This window comes from Schistocerca gregaria, chromosome 8, assembly GCF_023897955.1.
Source record: "Schistocerca gregaria isolate iqSchGreg1 chromosome 8, iqSchGreg1.2, whole genome shotgun sequence".
Lineage (NCBI taxonomy): Eukaryota > Metazoa > Arthropoda > Insecta > Orthoptera > Acrididae > Schistocerca > Schistocerca gregaria.
In genome coordinates this window covers 82,582,626-82,595,152 of record NC_064927.1, presented here as the reverse complement: position 1 = coordinate 82,595,152, position 12,527 = coordinate 82,582,626, and the positions used below count along the sequence as shown (strand labels likewise).

General features: G+C 41.7%; 1 protein-coding gene across 6 annotated transcripts in view; it reads right to left on the bottom strand.

Moving 5' to 3' along the window:
• Nucleotides 1-12,527, bottom strand: part of LOC126284979 (F-box/LRR-repeat protein 3-like) — a 246,079-nt gene that overhangs the window by 17,566 nt on the left and 215,986 nt on the right. For all 6 annotated transcript variants that reach the window (XM_049984264.1, XM_049984266.1, XM_049984263.1 and 3 more), the window contains 2 exons: nt 11,163-11,302; nt 10,059-10,231 (listed from right to left, as the gene is read on the bottom strand). In XM_049984264.1, coding sequence (XP_049840221.1) covers nt 10,059-10,231; nt 11,163-11,302 — 313 coding nt within the window. The remainder of the gene's footprint in view (nt 1-10,058; nt 10,232-11,162; nt 11,303-12,527) is intronic.

Sequence of the window (12,527 nt, the reverse complement as noted above, 5' to 3'; positions counted from 1 at the left end):
ATCACATTTGAAAGCCCTTTGGAGTTTCCATCTCCAAGGTATTTCACATACCATACACCATAGTTCTCTTCTGATCTTTGAAATATTCTGAGAACTCCCTCTGATTCCATTCCATCACTGTACCCAGAAAAATTCTGAACACAAACATGATCCTGGTTATTTCCTTTGCAACCACACAGTCTATGCCAGTCACCATTCCATTTTATGGGTTGCTGCAGTGACAACACCATTCAATGATAGCTGGCCACGCTTCTGCCATGTCCCATCAAAGGCTGCAGCTATATCAGTGTCACCTTCATTGCATAACAGTTTCTTCTACTGCTTTCTTCACTGAAACAGCACTCACTTGACCAAGACTTTCAAGAAGTAACTGTGTGAACTTCTCAAATCTTGTAGGCGGGGGCAAATTCAAGAAAGCACAAAATGTTTGAGCTGCCTTTCTACCCTTCCCAGTACACCTCATTCCATATGAAAGTTTGATATTTGAGTTATAAACTCTTCCTTTGCACAATCCAAAAGAATATCTAGTTTTAGTTACCCCCACAGAAATCACGAAACACTTGTAACTTACTAGCCATACCTTTCCTTCCTTCAAAATCTTCGACGATTTTAATACTACCTTTTGCACAAAGTGCACACACAGCAGCATTCTTTAGAAGCGAACATAAAGCACTCAATTCAGCAATTATGGAAACATTCTGTTACAGTATTTTGATTGTATTTTATAGAAACACCCTGGGTACTAAAATGTTGGTAATTTCCAAGAATGATTGTCTATCAAAGTTGCTGGGTCCAAATGATACATATTGAAAATGCAATCGTAAATCGATCATGCAACTCCGGTGGCAGGTGTTGTGTTCAATTACTTGTTATCATCATTTGTATCTGTTTTCTGTCATTGCCTTACTTGCTCTAAATTACATACCCCCGCGAATTATTTGTGAGTTGCTAGGGAAATTGCTAGGGAAACCCAGACGATTTATGTCATTAGTGACTGGGATCTCCGATGTTCCCGACTTTTCTTCAGTGGATTCTCTCACATGGAAGAATCTAATTCCATGTTTATCCAGTACAGGAAATTGTTTGACTTTTTATCACAAATATTGTTGAGCCGTGCGTGGCTCGTGTTCCCGCCATCATGTATTTCACACCTTGTTTTTAACATACTTCCACCTAACTACATTAATTTAAATTACTGCTGTCACTGAGTTGCTGCTTTGCCTGACCGTGAGTGGTGTTAGCAGCACACATCGATATCCCTCTCGTAGTATATTTACTCGACTGCTATTACTTCCCTGTTGTTGTCTGTCATAAAGTAGTTCGTCACGAGTTCGGGTAGTGAGTTCAGGTCTGCCAGTCGTTTGGAATACGTCTGCAGTGCAGTCCGAACCTGCCAGTCGTGGAGTGGCAATGTGGCACTAGTGCAGTCGGGTTGGAGCAGCAGTGAGGTCTGTGTCAACATGGCTCACCTGACCACTGCCGCCATGCATCACATGAGCCGGTCCACGGTCTTGGTGGATTGTTGGTCGGTCATCCTACAGGATGATGCATTTGGCTCACCAACCCTTCGTGAGTCAGGTGTATATGTGTGCATCGACTCCCAATTTGTCTTCGTGCAAGTTTAGTTACTGTTGTGTATTTTTCAGGTTGTCGTACAAGTCTTTGTGAGTGTAGTTGGCGTGTTTTCTTTTGACAAGTTATTTTAAATGTTGACAGCATACTGGCTTTGAGAGGTCAGTCGTCTCATCGGGCAACGTGTAACTGGTTCGCTGAGTGCTTCTGGCTGCCTTCAATTATTATTTTGTGTAACTTGGGTAGGTTCTTTCCTGTTGCAAAGATGTTGTTTAGCCAGTGGGCGTGTTTCCTCTGCACGGTTGGGTCCGAGGCAGTATTTCCACCATAGTGTGTCTGGAAGTGAGTGGGGAGTGCCACCAGTGTTTAATTATCTGTTGTCAGCTATTTTAAATTTTAGGCTTATGGTTATTTGTTTTGTTTTCTTAAAATTTTTCAAAATTTATTTTTCAAATTTATCTTTCAAGCTTAAACATTGCGGTCTTTTGCCTTTAAAAGATTATGGATATATTTTAAAATTTTGAAGTTTAATTGTGGCCCTCAGCCACTGGTATCACTGGTAGCAGAGCGTGGTTACACTCGGACTTACCAACGTAGTTGTGGTCAGTTTCATTCTTGTTTCCATGTGTGTCTGCGGCATGGTACTGTTTGCCTTGTTATTTTTTCAGGAGTTACGATAATGGCAGTCAGACAGAGTCCAGAGATCAGCCTGCTAAGAAACCCATCTCATTTATGAGTTGGCAATAAGGAGTCAACCGACGAAGGGCAGTGTTCCAGAATTGGTAGCCCATTTGCGTACTGCTGTGCTGCAGCCAGTTGACGTCACTTCGGCAGTGATCGTTGCTGGTCGCAGAGACAGGAGCGGCAATTCTGTTTCCTTTAAGGTTATTGGAGGCCTTGAAGTCACTATTTGTCTTCTAGAGGGAACCCAACATGGTGACAGTCAGCTGGATTGAGTGAAGGTACTGATAATCCGTTTTCAGACATTACCTTCTAGTCTTAAAGTTGTGGTAGTTCTTGGGTTGTCAGCTTCGAATAGTACCTTCAGCTTTGGTCATCTTGTGAGGCTTAGCTTGGTGCCTTCTACTGTGTAGGGATGTCGGGTCGCCTGGGGCTTCTTTCCTCTGTATTGTTGAAGTCCAGGTGGATATTTTCGTTGCTGGCTTAGCAGTGGCTGTGAATTGGTCATCTAGCAGGGATGTCGGGTACCCAGTGGGCATGTTTCCTCTGCAGCAGTGGGTCCGAAAGAGCCTTCTGCTTGTGGCCTTTCTCAGCCACTGTCTTGCACCTTTCTAGAAGCTGCTAGTTAGTTTATTTCGGCACGTCACCCCCAGGTTTTGGTTTGAGGGGAGGGGGGAAGTTGAGCCATAGCCATGCGTAGCTCATGTTCCTATCATCATGTATTTTACACCCTGTTTTTAACGTACTTCCACCTCACTACGTTAATTTAAATTACTACGATCACTGAGTTGCTGCTTTGTCTGACCATGAGCAGCGTTAGCAGCACATGTCGATATCCCCTCTCATAGTATCTTTGCTCGACTGCTATTACTTCCCTATTGTGGTCTGTTGTGATGAATTACTTTACAAGTTCGGATAGCAAGTTCGGGTCTGCCAGTTGGTTAAAATATGTCTGGAGTGCAGTCCGGACCTGCCAGTCGTGGAGTGGCAGTGAGGTCTGCGTCAACATGGCTCGTCCGACCGACCACTACAGCCACCCATCACTTGAGCCGGGCCATGATCTTAGTGGATCGTCGGTCCGTCATCCTACTGGACGACGCGTTTGGCTCACCAAATGTTCATGAGTCAGCTGTATGTGTGTGCGACTTTCGATTTGCCTTCGTGCATGTTTACTTACTGTTGTGTATCATTCAGGTCATTGTACAAGTGTTTGTCAGGTTGTGAGTGTAGTTCGTGTGATTTTTTTTGACAAGTTATTTTAAATTTTGTTGGCATACTGGCTTTGAGAGGTTGATCGTCTCATCGGGCGACATGTAACTGGTTCTCTGAGTGCTTCTGGGTGCCTTCAATTACCATCTTGTGGAACTTGGGTTGGTCCTTTCCTGGTGCAGGGATGCCATTTAGCCAGTGGGCGTGTTTCCTCTGCATGGTTGGGTCCGAGCCAGTATTTCCGCTGTCGTGTGTCTGGAAGTGAGTGGGAGACGCACCAGCAATGCAGTCGCGATGGAGCAGCTATCAGGGACGGACCAGCAGGCATTTGGCCAGTTGCTGAGGACCAGGGAATAAGTCTCTGTGCGGTGGAGTCGCTGGGTCCTTTGCCAGTCCCTGTGCAGTCTCTGAGTGTGTGTGGAGTTATCCGATCACTACGAGCTTGGTGGTTCTCCAGCCCCGGACGTCAAAGTTGAGTAGTAGTTTCAACTATCCAAGCCACATCCATTCGTGTTGCGTGCTTCGTAACTTTCGTGTGTTTAAGTTCTCGTGTACCAATTGGTGGCAACCAAGTCGTTTTGTCAGTCAGTCCAAGGCTGTCACCTTGTTGGGTTCCGATGGATCAAGTGTAGTTGGTCTCACTACCTCTCTCACCTAAGTGAACGAGGGCAGACCGACCTCCCTGGAGGCTTTGTGAGTGCCACCGGTGTTTAATTATCTGTTGTCAGCTACTTTAACTTTTAGGCTTATGGTTATTTGTTTTGTTTTCTTAAAATTATGCAAAATTAATTTTTCAAAATTATCGTTCAAGCTTAAACATTGCGGCCTTCTGCCTTTAAAAGATTATGAACATATTTTAAATTTTGAAGTTTAATTGTGGCCCTCAGCCATTGGTATTTCACTTCGCATATGTTGCTTTTTTTTAAATTATTTTATTGCTGTCTTGATTGCAGTAGGTACTGGGAGATGAAGAAGCTAGCACAGGATACAGTAGTATGGACAGCTGCATCAAACCAGTCTCTGGACTGAAGACCACACACACACACACACACACACACACACACACACACACACACACACACCTTAATTGGATTTTTAAGATTTCTTGTTGTTAAACATGCTGGCCTTCTGCCTTTAAAGGTCTATGGTAATATATTCTAAAGTTTTGAAATTTAATTGTGGCCCTCAGCCATTTGTGTTGCACCTTGCATATGTTGCTTTTTTGGGTTTTTTAATTATTTTATTGCTATCGTAACTGGATTTTTATTTTTCTGATTTGTTAAGATTTCTTGTTGGAGGCCTTCAGCCATGAAAGAGTTGCATTTGGTACAGATCCGGCTATGTGCCGCTTTGGTTGTAAAGGTTATTAAATTACAAAAATGACAATTAGAAGGAGAAACTGACCTTAACCTTTGGCTCTTTCCACAACCCTATTACCTGTTCTGCCCAGCGGGTTTAGCGGGCATATCAGCTGTACTACTGGACAAGGAAAGAAGGTACTGTGTAGATTGTGGTGGTGCAAAGTGTGTAAAACTTCGTAACAACAGTTTCAATGCTGAAATATCATTACAATTTCATTGTGGACAGTGCGGAACGAATGAGTATCAGGAAGAAAACATTGTTCGACTCTTCCAAATTATCCACCCAGACCACTGACCACAATAATGGACTTTCACATGATGACAACACCGATGATGGGTCAGGTAGGTCATCTCCTTTGCAATTAAAAGTATTTTTGTAACACTTTTCTTTTGTCGTTGCTGTAGTGACCAATGTAAACATACTCATAACGCCCGCCACCAGAGTCGGGCTCGATATGTATTGTTTGGACCCAGCGACTTCAATAGGCAATGATTCTTGGAAACTACCCAAATATTTTAGCTTTGTCTTGAGGCACTTGGTGAAGTCAACATAACATCCAACTGGTTTGTGGATGTAATTACACAGTCTCTACTTTCCAACAAAGAAAACAGATTACCATAAAAATTACGTTTTCCCGTTCCAGAACACTTTTTTTGGAGGCATAACTACTTCCGAGATGACACAGCACTAACAAGTCAACAACATACAGAAATCTGAACACAAACAACTCTTGAAAACCATAGATAAACAAAGGAAAACAATGGAGCATCAGAAAGCGTGTGTAGTAACATGGCTGCCAACTCAAAAAACAATTACGCAGTGTATCTTTTCAAATTGGCAAAATAATAATGACGCCATTTGACATCTGACAGCAGCAGAAACATGGTTGTTGCCGCACACTGCGTATATTTAAATTTGTTTTTAAAGATGTTCCTGATGTCGGAATCGATTCATTTAACCACCATTTTGTTCACAAAACTTTAAATATTGATTTAAGACAGAAAAATTCGAATTTTTGAAGCAGATTCAGTAGGGAATGTCATCTCTAACACAGATGGTTCCAGAGAGCACAATATTCAGGAACGTCGTCTGCTTTAGACTCTTGCTTTGTTCAGTCTGTTTCAGCTGGTAATCTTCCTATGTGCAGTCATGATTTCACATAAGACTGAGTATTAAATTTACTCAGAGATGGGCTCATGCAGCTTAGAAATAGAAGAATACTAGCTGATTCGCTAAGCAAGGAATTTCTTCTGTTGATCATGATGATATTCACTGTGCTAGAAGGTTTTTCACATGCAGAAACTGAAAAGGGTATAGTCTCAAAGGCTTGAAGAAACAGATTTACCTCTCTGGGTACTTTGCATGTGTCACAACTGCCCCACTGAGAGAATTTCTGCTCTCATAAACCAACACCTTCAACCTATTACGTGGAACCTACCATCCTATATAAAAGATTCCAACCATTTCCTCCACAGGTCCTTTTCCACACAGTGCCCTGCTCGTCACTATTGGTGCCCCTCCCTTTACACTAACTCCCTAATGTACATGGTCTTACCGCTATTGAACATTATGTTTCCCAATGCCCGATGGGTTCCAGACCGACAAACTCCTTCATAGTCACCATGACCAACTATATCCTCACCCACAATTACTTCTCCTCTGAAGGCATTATCTACAAACAGATCTGAGGTATGGCTATGGGGGCCCCTTTTGGTACCATCCTATGCCAACCTATTTATGGGCCATCTACAGGAATCTTTTTCTAAAAACCCAGAATCCTAACCCCCGAACTTGTTCAGATTCACTGATGACACCTTTGCAATTTGGATCACCCTACCCACATTCCTCCAGAACCTCAACAACTTCTCCCCCATTTGCTTCACCTTGTCCTACTCGACCCAACAAACCACCTTCCTAGATGTTGACTTCCACCTCAAAGATGGCTACATCAGTACCATATCAAACTCATTAACCACCAGCAATACCTCCACTTTGACAGCTGCTACCTGTTCCATACCAAAAAGTTCCTTCCATTCAGCCTAGCCACCCATGGTCATTGCATCCGCAGTGATGAGCAGTCCCTCTCAAAATATACATAGGGTCTCACTGAAGCCTTCACAGACCATAATTATCCTCCCAATCTGATACAAGAACAAATCTCCCATGCCTTATCTTTCCAGTCTCCCACAACCTCACAAAGTCCCACCATCTGGCCACAAAGGAGCATTCCCCTAGTAACTCAGTGCCACCCAGGACTGGAGCAACTGAATTACATTCTCCACCACAGTTTCGACTACCTCTCATCGTGCCCTGAAATGAGATATGTCCTGCCCACTATCCTTCCCACAGTGGTATTCTGCCATCCACTGAACCTACAGAATATACTCATTTGTCCCTATACAACCCCTGCTCCCAACCTCTTACTTCATGGCTCATACCCCTGTAATAGACCTACATGCAAGACCTGTCCCATACCTCCTACCACCACCACCACCACCACCTACTCCAGTCCAGTCACAAACATAACCTATCCGATCTGAGGCAGGGTTACATGTGAATCTGGTCATGTGCGCTACAAGCTAAGCTGCAACTACAGCGCTGCACTCTATGTGAGCATGACAACCAACAAGCTGTCTGTCCACATGAGTGGCAACTGACAAACTGTGGCCAAGAAACAAGTGGACCACCCTGTTGGTGAGCATGCTGACAAACGACATCATTGATTTCAATGACTGCTTCACAGCCTCTGCCATACGGATCCTTCCCACCACCACCTTTCCTGAATTGCGCAGGTGGGAACTTTCCCTGCAATATATCCTACGTTCCTGTAACCCTCCTGGCATCAATGTTCACTAGTCATTGCCCTCTCCCATCCAGCCCTTCTCTGTTCCCATTCCACCACTACACAGGCCTCATTCCTCCATTGCAACCAGTCTTTTTACTTCTCTCCTTTTCCGCTACTCCCCCTCTCCCCACCTCTCCCCTGCCCTCCAACTAACCTCTTGACTGCACATAGCTGCCATACCTTCTTTCCATCTCACCTGTGTGTGCTCCCCAACAGCACATCACTGTCTGCCACCCCTACCCTACTATCCCTCCCCTCCCCCTACCCGCCCCAGCCTCCTCAGCAGAAACCAGTCGCCACTACCATATGCACTGATGCCACTGCTCGCAGTGTTGCCTCAGTTGCTCGAGACTGTGGCCACGTGTGTGCGTGTGAGTATTTCTGTGTTTGTCATCTAGTTTTGACAAAGGTGTGACTGAAAGCTATATTTGTGACTGTTTTTATTGTGCCTATCTGCAACTCAGCATCTCCACTATATGGTGAGTAGCAACGTTACTTTTCACAATATGGTTACACTCCATCCTGGATTTTCCATTGTTTGATTCTCTTTAACTCATTCCACATCTGAATGTTTCATATCCATGAAAGAATAAATGGAATAGGTATATAAATGAAGTCAACCATTAGTCAGCAACTGTCAGAATGTACCACAAGAGCTAATTTACTCATTTGTTCCATAATCTCTATTCATAATGACAGTAGGGGATTTTAAAACAGAAGATTGTCGCATAAATGAACAGATGGTTTTTCCAGATTTTTCAGTGTATAGGCTTCCTATAGCTTTTCATTTTCTGTAAATTTGAGTGACACTTATGGAAACAGAAATAATTGTGCATTAAAAGGATTTTTTTTAATTTCATACAGTCACTTTTTTGTGATTTTCAGATGTTAATAATAAACATATTACTTACAGTGATAATGTCATATTGGTCAGATCAAGTAATACCAAATTCAAGTCTAAATCTGATATACAGTCTTCATTGATCACATATGTTGATCATTTCATAATATTGCATCTTTATCACAGACAAATTTGCTTACAATTATGGAACATATGTTGTTCTTGGAGGATGAAACAACTTTTATGTAAGAATCAATGTGTACTCCACAAACATCAGCTGTGTGATACCCATTTAACTGATTTGCAAGATTTGGAAGGTGTAAATAGTACAGCCAAGAAAGATTTCTTGTTTCTTGATAACACAGATATATTTATCATTGTTCTTTACTGCCATGCTGTAAACAAACTACAAATGATTGGAGTGAAGACATGTGCTTGCTAAGTTGTATACAAGAAGGCTGAATCTTTAACTCTTTTAATGGGAAATCTAGGGCAAAAGCTGGCAGCTGACCGTAAACAAGCAAAACCTGTTATAACCCTGTACGTAATACCTGAACATGTACCACAGCATCAGCTCGCTTGGCGTGCTTCACCTTGAATATTCTGCCAACAGCATCCGAGTGGGCCAGACACCAGACGCCACCTGCGGCAGGCCGTGTGACCTGTACATCCAGAATGGCATCTGCCGCCCCATCTACCGCCACCCTCCTCTTTATAAGCGCAGTGCAGCACACACTCGCCCTCATATTGTGTTCATAATTAGTGTCAGCAACTGCTTATATCATATCTGGATTGTTTCTATGTTTGTGTCTCTGCTCTCAACTGTTGTTTGCTTGTGGAAGAAGAATAAATTTTGGTTCATTGTGGCTGTGCTGCTGTTTGTGTTGTACAATATGATGCAAAAACAATGCAAAGTGAGCGAACAATCAAAAAGACCCAAAGATGTGAATACACCATCGCCAACCAATCTATGGAATCGGTTACAACTGTCCAATATGTAGGGCAGTTTAGTTTTTGGGGGATGGGAGGCAGTGATTGTGGGGGAGGGTGGATGAGGGGCTTTACATAGAAGAAGGGTAAGACAGGTGCAAACCTGAAATTTATTCAATAAATCCTAAAGTAATACAATTAACCACTGAAGGCAAGTGCTTATGATATTTTCTTTTTAGCAAGTTTCAGGTGTTGTACATCAATCTGGAGTCCTCACTATTTTCTGTTGGCACAAGAAATTCAGATTGGTCATCACAAAACTGACAAATAAATGCTCAAGAATGTGTACTGAGAGTTATAAGACTTTCCTAGGTGAGTTGAGAAATGCACGCCTCATTTCATGAACTTTGTGGCAATATAATAATAATGCAGTTTATAAAGAGGCAAATTGACAGTCATGCTTCTTATGCATCCATTAGTCATGTAAGAGGAAATAAGGGAGGATATGGTGAAACGTATTTGACAAACACTATGCCACACATTGTATGGTGGCCTGCAGAGTACTGGTGTAGCAGTAAATGTTTACTTATATCAAACGCAAAAAAACTGTTTACTTACCGTGATGGATTGCTGAGAACAAACTCAATGCTCTGCCACAGCTCTGGACACTGTGCCACTCTGTACCAGTGTGAACATACTGCCGCCACATGGCCTAGATCTTGGACTGGTAGCAGCCGAAACACCTGGAGGAGTATATCGCAGGGGGCATTTTCCCACGATCTTTGTGCAACCTGTGATACAATGCTCATCACTAAATTTCAACAGATTGATGAGAAATCCTTTACTATTAAATCCTTTATTTAAGTTATCATGATATCTAGGATCTGGTCAGATTCAATGCATTTTCACTTGGGATATAACAGCTTAAATAATGCACATAGGTACTGTTCTGTGCCTCCCTTGATTTTCATTTCTCATACCAAGGTCTTCATTGTCACACCAATGTCTTTTTTGTAACAAAGAACAATAAAATGATTTTATATTATTAGGGCTACCTCCCATATATAAGATGTGTCTGCTTGTGTGTGTGTGTGTGTGTGTGTGTGTGTGTGTGTGTGTGTGCGTGTGCGCGCGCGCACGCGCACGCACGAGACTAGACCTGACCCTTTTTCCCCCTAAGGTTAAGTCTTTCCGCTCCCGGGATTGGAATGACTCTTTAACGTCTCTCTTGAAATCCACATCCATTTGTCTTTCCCTCTCCTTCCCTCTTTCCTGATGAAGCAAACATGGGTTGAGAAAGCTTGAAATCTGTGTGTGTGTTTGTGTGTTTTTTATTGTGTCTATCTACCAGCACTTTATCGTTTGGTATACGTGTGTGTGTCTAGAGCAACGAAAAATTTTAAAACACAACTGATCCAGGCTTTTCAGCCTAAGTGAGGCAGAAGTTTAAAGCTGTTCACATTTACAGTTTTCTTTTCTTTTTTTTCTTTTTTGTAAGTGTCATACATGCACATAATGAACTAAAATATAAAGTATCGTGGTTGCTGTAACAGTTCTACACTCTTATTTTAATTAGAAGTACTGCTGAAAGCACATATCTTACAATTTTGAAATATAGTCAGTTCCTAATAAATTAGTTTATTATAAGCAGCATTCATTATAGTCCATACTGCTAGGATAGAAATAAAATAACATCTATTAGACACTGAAGTGTCAGTTTACCTCCTTTAAATGGGTAATATGTTTCAGTCTACAATGTGAGAGAGTTTTAGTCTTCTTTTGTGGTTCACTTCCAGTCGTATCAGCATTGGCAGATGTCTCAGTCTTACATCGTTTTGGTTTGCTACACAATGAGGATGAATCTGGAATAAAGGAAGATCACATATAACAAACACATTCATTATGAAAATTAAGATTGATTGAATCAAACACTTTGCACCTTAGAGGGCACTGGTAGGAGAAGAAAGAGAAAGATAGATAGATAGATAGATAGAGAGAGAGAGAGAGAGAGAGAGAGAGAGAGAGAGAGAACTCTTGTGTGAGAAAGCATAAATGCATCCACACGTGCACGTGAATCCTACAATCATATACAAAACATGTCATTATAGAGTTTGCAGTGTTTTTAAAACTAAGCATAATTATGCTGTTACATCAGTAACAGTCTTCTTTTGGCAATTTATAAGGTCTGCTGAGGAATTTCTAGTTGTTGTTGTTGTTGTTGTCATCTCCAGTCTGAAGACTGATTTGATACAGCTTTCAAATCCATGCTATCTATCTTGTGTGAGACTCTTCATCCCTGAATAACTACAGCAACCTACATCTTTCTGAATATGCTTACGTATTCATCTCTTGGTCTTCCCACATGATTCTTACCACCTACAGGTCCCTACACTACGAAACTGGTGAGCCCTTGACATCTAAGAATGTGTCCTATCAACTGATCCCTTGTTTTGGAATCTGTTGACCTTTTGGTCAAGTTGTGCCAAAAATTCCATCACCCCAATTCTAATTCAGTACTTCCTCATTAGTTATGTGATCAACCTATGTAATCTTCAGCATTCTTCTTTAGTACCACATTTCAAGAGCTTCTAATGTCCTTTTATCTAAACTGTTTAGCATCCATGTTTCATTTCCGTACATGGCTACACCCCAGACAACCACCTTCATAAAAGACTTCCTAGCACTTAAATCTATATTCAATGTTAACAAATTTTTCTTCTTCATAATCTTGAAATTGTTAGTCTACATTTTATATTCTCTCTACTTTGGCCATCAGTTATTTTGCTGCCCAAATAGCAAAACTCATCTACTTCTTCAATTGTCTTGTTTCCTAGTGTAATTCCCTTAGCATAACCGGATTTAATTCAACTATATTCCATTACCCTTGTCCTGGTTTTATTGATGTTCATCTTATATCCTTCATTCAAGACTGTCCATTCTGTTCATCTCCTCTTCCAAGTCCTCTGCTACCTCTGCCAGAATTACAATGTCATTGGCAAACCACAAAGTTGTTATTTCTTTTCCCTGGACTTTAATTCTCACACCAAACTTTTCTTTGGTTTCCATAACTGCTTGTTCAACATACAT